Raw genomic sequence first — 5,663 nt, forward strand, 5'->3', positions numbered from 1 at the left:
TTTACTTGCAATATTTATTAAATTTTAGTTAACTTTTTTTTTTAAGAATCTTTTTCTTTCTCCAGAGCTGCATTGGGAATTTTTTGCACTGTAAAAATGAATACTTTTTTTGAAAATTTTATAATTGGTTTAAGTAATAATGGAAATGCTGATCATTTGGTACAGGTCAAAAACTCTGGAGCATCGCTAAAAGTTAAGTTTCTTTTGTCGGTCGCTATTAGTTAATTTCGGTACATTTGTCATGTAATAAATATACTAGTAGTAGTTTAATAATCACCGAAATTATTAGTTTCTTTAAATATAGTTTCCTTTTTTTTAATATACGCTTAGGGATTGTTTCATGTCCCTTTGTAATCTTAATTTTTTTTTTTTTTAAATGCAAAGCCTTTGTGAATTAAATTATTAGTAGTTGCTAAACACGCAAAGTGACACTTTCTCCAGAGAATTGTGACATTTAAATTAATTGAAGTATTAATAATAATAATAATAATAAGGTTAACAAAATAATGAAAAAGCCACGTGTCTTCTCTTCTCCACTCCTCTTTTTATTCCGAAAAACACACAAGAAGAAGAAGAAGAAGAAAGGATAGTTAGTATTTTTTCCAGGGAAGCTTCTCTTTTTGATTCTCTCTCTCTCTCTCTCTCTCTCTTCATCGCGCCTCTTGGAGCTTCGATGGTTGGGAATATTCTGGTAACCGGCGGTGCTGGTTACATCGGAAGTCACACGGTTCTTCAGCTTCTTCTCGGCGGCTACAGCACCGTTGTCATTGACAACCTCGACAATTCCTCTCTCGTTTCGATCCAACGCGTCAAGGAGCTCGCCGGAGATCATGGTCAAAATCTCACCGTCCACCAGGTTTGTTCATCTTTTTCTTCTATGTGGATCATCATTATTCCATTCCGAGAGTTTTGGTGAATCATGCGTTGAAAGTTTTTTTTTGTATCTCGATTTGCTTATGATGCTTGATTTGGGAAGTTATGTTGATCTTCTAGTCGTTTTCAATTGCTGGATCGAATTGTGGCTCGACATTATCATTGGTAATCTGAGATTATTTGTTATTAGATGGCTGATGATGAATCTTATATATATATATACCTGCAGGTGGACCTTCGTGATAAACCCGCACTTGAGAAGGTTTTCTCCGAATCAAAGTGAGTTCTTTTTTAGTAATTTCTTCTTACTGATTTACTCATTTACAGGCAAACACATGTTCAAGTCTTAAATCTCGTGAATTTTGACTTTGATTTCGTGTTCTTAATAGAGAGCCTTAAGATCCGAATAGCCTAGGACGAGAGAATCTTATAACAGAGAATTTCGTTTTGTATGTTTCGTGCTAAGATCTGATCAAAATGAGAAATGCTTTGTGTTTCCATTTTCCAATCCTCCAGAAATGTGACTTATATCCCTCTTTGTGTCTCTGTAATGTAGGTTCGATGCAGTAATGCATTTTGCTGGAATGAAAGCAGTCGGCGAGAGCGTGGCGAAACCGCTTCTGTATTATAACAATAACTTGATTGGGACTATTACACTTTTGGAAGTAATGGCTGCTCACGGTTGTAAAAAAGTAATCCTCTTTCTGTTCTGTATTACAGTTTTTTTTTTTCTTTTTGGTTTTCCTTATGTATGTGAAATATGATTTAACCTTCTGTTATTGATCTCAATCAGCTTGTGTTTTCTTCATCTGCTACTGTGTATGGCTGGCCAAAGGAGGTTCCTTGTACAGAAGAGTCTTCCCTGTCTGGGATGAGCCCTTATGGACGGACAAAGGTACTCGGTAGTTTTCGATGCTGAAGCTGAAAGCTTCTTTTTTTTTGTAGATTTGATTCGTATTTATTTATCCTGAAATGTTTCCCATTATGTAGCTGTTCATTGAGGACATTTGCCGTGATGTACAACGTGGTGATCCTGAATGGAGAATCATAATGTTGAGGTACTTTAACCCTGTGGGAGCTCACCCTAGCGGTCGCATTGGCGAGGATCCTTGTGGAACTCCAAATAATCTCATGCCTTACGTCCAGCAAGTCGTTGTTGGGAGGCTGCCTAACCTAAAAATTTATGGAACCGACTATACCACTAAAGATGGCACCGGGGTAAGACTCTCACATCCTTATACAAAATCCTGTCCTTTGTATCCCTCTCACATAGAACTGCTTCATATCCTAGATGAGAGGCACTAGATGGATTTGAGTCATCACTAGAACTCCTTAAGTGTCACGATCTATCTTTTGATAGGTTTCACTGTGGATTAAATTTCTTCCACAGTCGTCGACTCAACTTGACCCGATACTTTGTGATGGAATAATTTTGCTTTTATCCTTGGGGTGATGAGGTATATTGATCTTATCCGTCTTTTTCTGTTTCAGGTACGAGACTATATTCATGTTGTTGATCTAGCAGATGGCCATATATGTGCGCTTCAAAAGCTAGACGATACTGAAATAGGTAGGCTTTTCTTACCAAATTGTCTCGACAGTACATATCCGCTTATGTATACAAACAAGCTCAGGTGTTTGACTTGGCTGTTGTGCTAGGTTGTGAGGTATACAACCTGGGAACCGGAAAAGGAACAACAGTGTTGGAGATGGTTGATGCATTTGAAAAAGCTTCTGGAATGGTAAGACGATCACTTCTGTGTCTCTCCCTATACAAAATCATAAATGTGTACGCACTTACGCATGTGTGTGGACTTGATAGTTTGAAAATAATGCGTACAGAAAATCCCACTGGTGAAGGTTGGAAGGAGACCAGGTGATGCAGAAACCGTCTATGCGTCAACAGAAAAAGCTGAACGCGAACTAAACTGGAAGTAAGTAAAGAGACCCAACGAATCCTTTATATTTAAGTATCATGAACCCTTTTTTTTTTTGCTCAAGTCTCTAAGACAGAAGAAACTCAAAATCTGTGGACAGGGCAAATTTTGGAATCGAAGAAATGTGTAGGGACCAATGGAACTGGGCAAGTAACAATCCTTTTGGTTACGGTTCTTCATCAGACACAACCTAACAAAAGCACTAAATCCAATATCCCATTCTTTCTATTTTTGGGTCTCCTCTTTTATGTTACAGTTACACACTACTCAGGTTTTAGCTCTGAAGCCAAAAACAAACACAGTGAGGGAGAACTTACTTCTCTATTCATATCATATATATCTGCCTCCTCCTTTTGTAATTTATATTTATATATACACGCATAGGTTTAACTTGAGCGTATTCTTTTGTTTATTGGGTTTGTATTATCTCTCTTAGGAAATTATCTTTCATGGGATTATTATATTTGTATTATTTAGGAATTGAATTCAATTCTTTTTCATATGGGTTTTTGTATGCTATTTCAAGTATTTTAATATATGAATTGAAACCTCTGCATTTCAATTTGTCCTTCTTCTTCAGCTAATAAGGGCGAGTAACGTCTTCTTTTGAAATGAGCAGAGGGGAAAAAAAAAGCCCAATTACACAATTGCAGTAGACAAACAATTGAAATGAAGAAAATTACAAAGAAAAAAGGACAAAAGATCATTGAAGAAAAAACACAAATCTCAAGGATAGTGGGAGCTTCTCCAATGATGTGACTTCACTTTCTCTTTATTAATTTTCTTCTTTCTCCTTTGTTTGACTTCTTGAAATGATAAAATACACACAAAATACAACAATATCAAGGTCTATTCAAAATACATAACACAACAAATTTTGAAAATTATATACTTTTTTTGGTATATTCTCTTTGCTTTTAATAAACATTTTAATACTTTTTCTTTAGATCCAAAGATATGCAATGAGTTTCACTTTTACTTTACAAAACAGACCTTTTGGAAATGGAATACAGATCTTTCAATGGTACGTAAGTAAAACCCATATGCTTATGCTACCACAATCAACTTAAGTACAAAACTAAAAAAGGTTCAGCCATATTCTCAGGAACACACATCAGCATTTTTGGGCTCAATTGATGGAGAGAACGTGATCATTATATAGCTTTAAAAAGAACACTAATAAAACTAAGCAACAACATCAAAACAAAGACTACAGTACTATGAACTTACTCTTTTTTAGGAGAAAATAATAAATTTTTACAATTTCTAATTAATTTCCTCAAACATAAAAGGAGCAACAAAATTAGTGGAAAAGGGACAAAAAAACTATTTTTTTTTTTTTTAAAAAGGGGCAAAAATAAATAAAAATAGGGAAATTAAAAGAAAATTAGCAATGGAAGCCCAAGACGGATCCATCGGCAATAGAGACGGTGACCCGACAATCCGATTTAGCGACCACGTGATGTGTGAACACGTGCAGTACTTTGACCCGACCCGCTAACTCCATCTTCGACTCTATCTCCATCGTTGGTCCGACCCGATTCCCATACCCGAAACCCGGATTCGCATATCCATCTCCTAGAGTTGGCCCCGTTCCTCCCCCGCCGAATCCTCCCGGCGTACCCGGAAATCCAGGCGGAGCTCCGGTTCCTGGAAACCCCGGCGGAGCTCCAGTTCCTGGAAAACCCGGTGGACTCATACTTCTCGGGTTACCCGACCCGGGATTCCCTGGAAAAACCGGTGGATTTGGGTTTCTCGGAAACGCCGGAGTACCCGGAATTATCGGGGCATTTCCTGGAAACTCCGGCGAGCCTGGATTCCTCGGAATACTCGGAGGACCCGGATTCCCAGGAAAATCCGGCGTTTCTGGATTTCCCGGTAAATCGGGAGTTTCAGGGTTTCCCGGTAAATCGGGAGTTTCAGGGTTTCTCGGAGCGACGGTGAAATCCGGAGGACCAGGCATTACCGGCGAATCTGGAACAACGGCGGCGGAAACGGTGGAGATGGCGGAGGAGGAAGGAGGAGAAATAGGGAAAGATTGGACGGTGAAAGTGGCGGCCATGTATTGAATCCGACCCGAATCAATTTTACCAGCGGGTATGAACATGAACCCGACTTGATTACCCGAGTAAAGGAGCTGAATAGAGCTGTCGTAATGAGAGAAAACGGCACGGTTGGGGTTTCTCACGGCGACGTACTGAGAGAAGGTGAAGTTAGCTGTGTTGTTGGAGATGGCGAACGAAGGGAGTTGGACGGCGTTAACGGAGATCTTGGGGTCTTTTGGTTTGAAGACTGTGAAGTAAACGACAAGGAGGACGACGAGTAAGATGAGCAAGAAGACAGTGGCGACGGCGCAAGAAGCTAGATTTGTTCGGCTGGAAGAACGGCGACGACCGTGAGGCTTGGCCATTGCCGAGATCGGAGAGTGTTTGGAAACGAGGATAGGGTTGAAGCAGTGAGTGAGTGATGTGAGTGAGAGAGTGGTGGAGTTGAGACTGTAGAGAGTAGAGAGTGCTTCGAGAGCATTTATTATTATGTCTTTTTTTAGGACAACCAATGAATCAAAACATCATTAAAAGCCTTTTCCTTCTTCATTTACATTTTTTCTCATTTTGTCATTAGTCACTCAGCCCAAAACATTCATTATAAAAAGTGTCCGAGTAAATTTGGGAAGATAGATATTTGAAACAGCAAAATATAATGTAGATTAGATCCATTTTGACAAGTGAAATAGACTGGTTGATTAATTTCATTGTTCAGCTTATTGCATTAATCAAGAATGTTTTTTGTTATTTAGTATTTTAATTTGAAAAGATTCCAAAGTCACATGATTTTTTTTTTTTTTTTTTTTTT

At 38.5% G+C, this 5,663-nt stretch overlaps 2 protein-coding genes across 2 annotated transcripts; one reads left to right on the top strand and one right to left on the bottom strand.

Moving 5' to 3' along the window:
• LOC104714809 (UDP-glucose 4-epimerase 4) lies at positions 8-3,312 on the top strand. Its single transcript, XM_019229703.1, has 9 exons — positions 8-856; positions 1,103-1,152; positions 1,430-1,565; positions 1,667-1,768; positions 1,864-2,091; positions 2,365-2,443; positions 2,533-2,615; positions 2,716-2,807; positions 2,911-3,312. Exons 1-9 carry the CDS (start codon positions 674-676, stop codon positions 3,002-3,004), a joined length of 1,047 nt encoding a protein of 348 aa, XP_019085248.1. The 5' UTR covers positions 8-673; the 3' UTR covers positions 3,005-3,312.
• On the bottom strand, positions 3,916-5,365 carry LOC104714810 (collagen alpha-1(XVIII) chain-like). The gene has a single exon (XM_010432277.2). The coding sequence runs from the start codon at positions 5,218-5,220 to the stop codon at positions 4,198-4,200; it is 1,023 nt and encodes a 340-aa protein (XP_010430579.1). The 5' UTR covers positions 5,221-5,365; the 3' UTR covers positions 3,916-4,197.

Source organism: Camelina sativa, chromosome 9 (genome assembly GCF_000633955.1).
Source record: "Camelina sativa cultivar DH55 chromosome 9, Cs, whole genome shotgun sequence".
NCBI classification, from domain to species: Eukaryota; Viridiplantae; Streptophyta; class Magnoliopsida; order Brassicales; family Brassicaceae; genus Camelina; species Camelina sativa.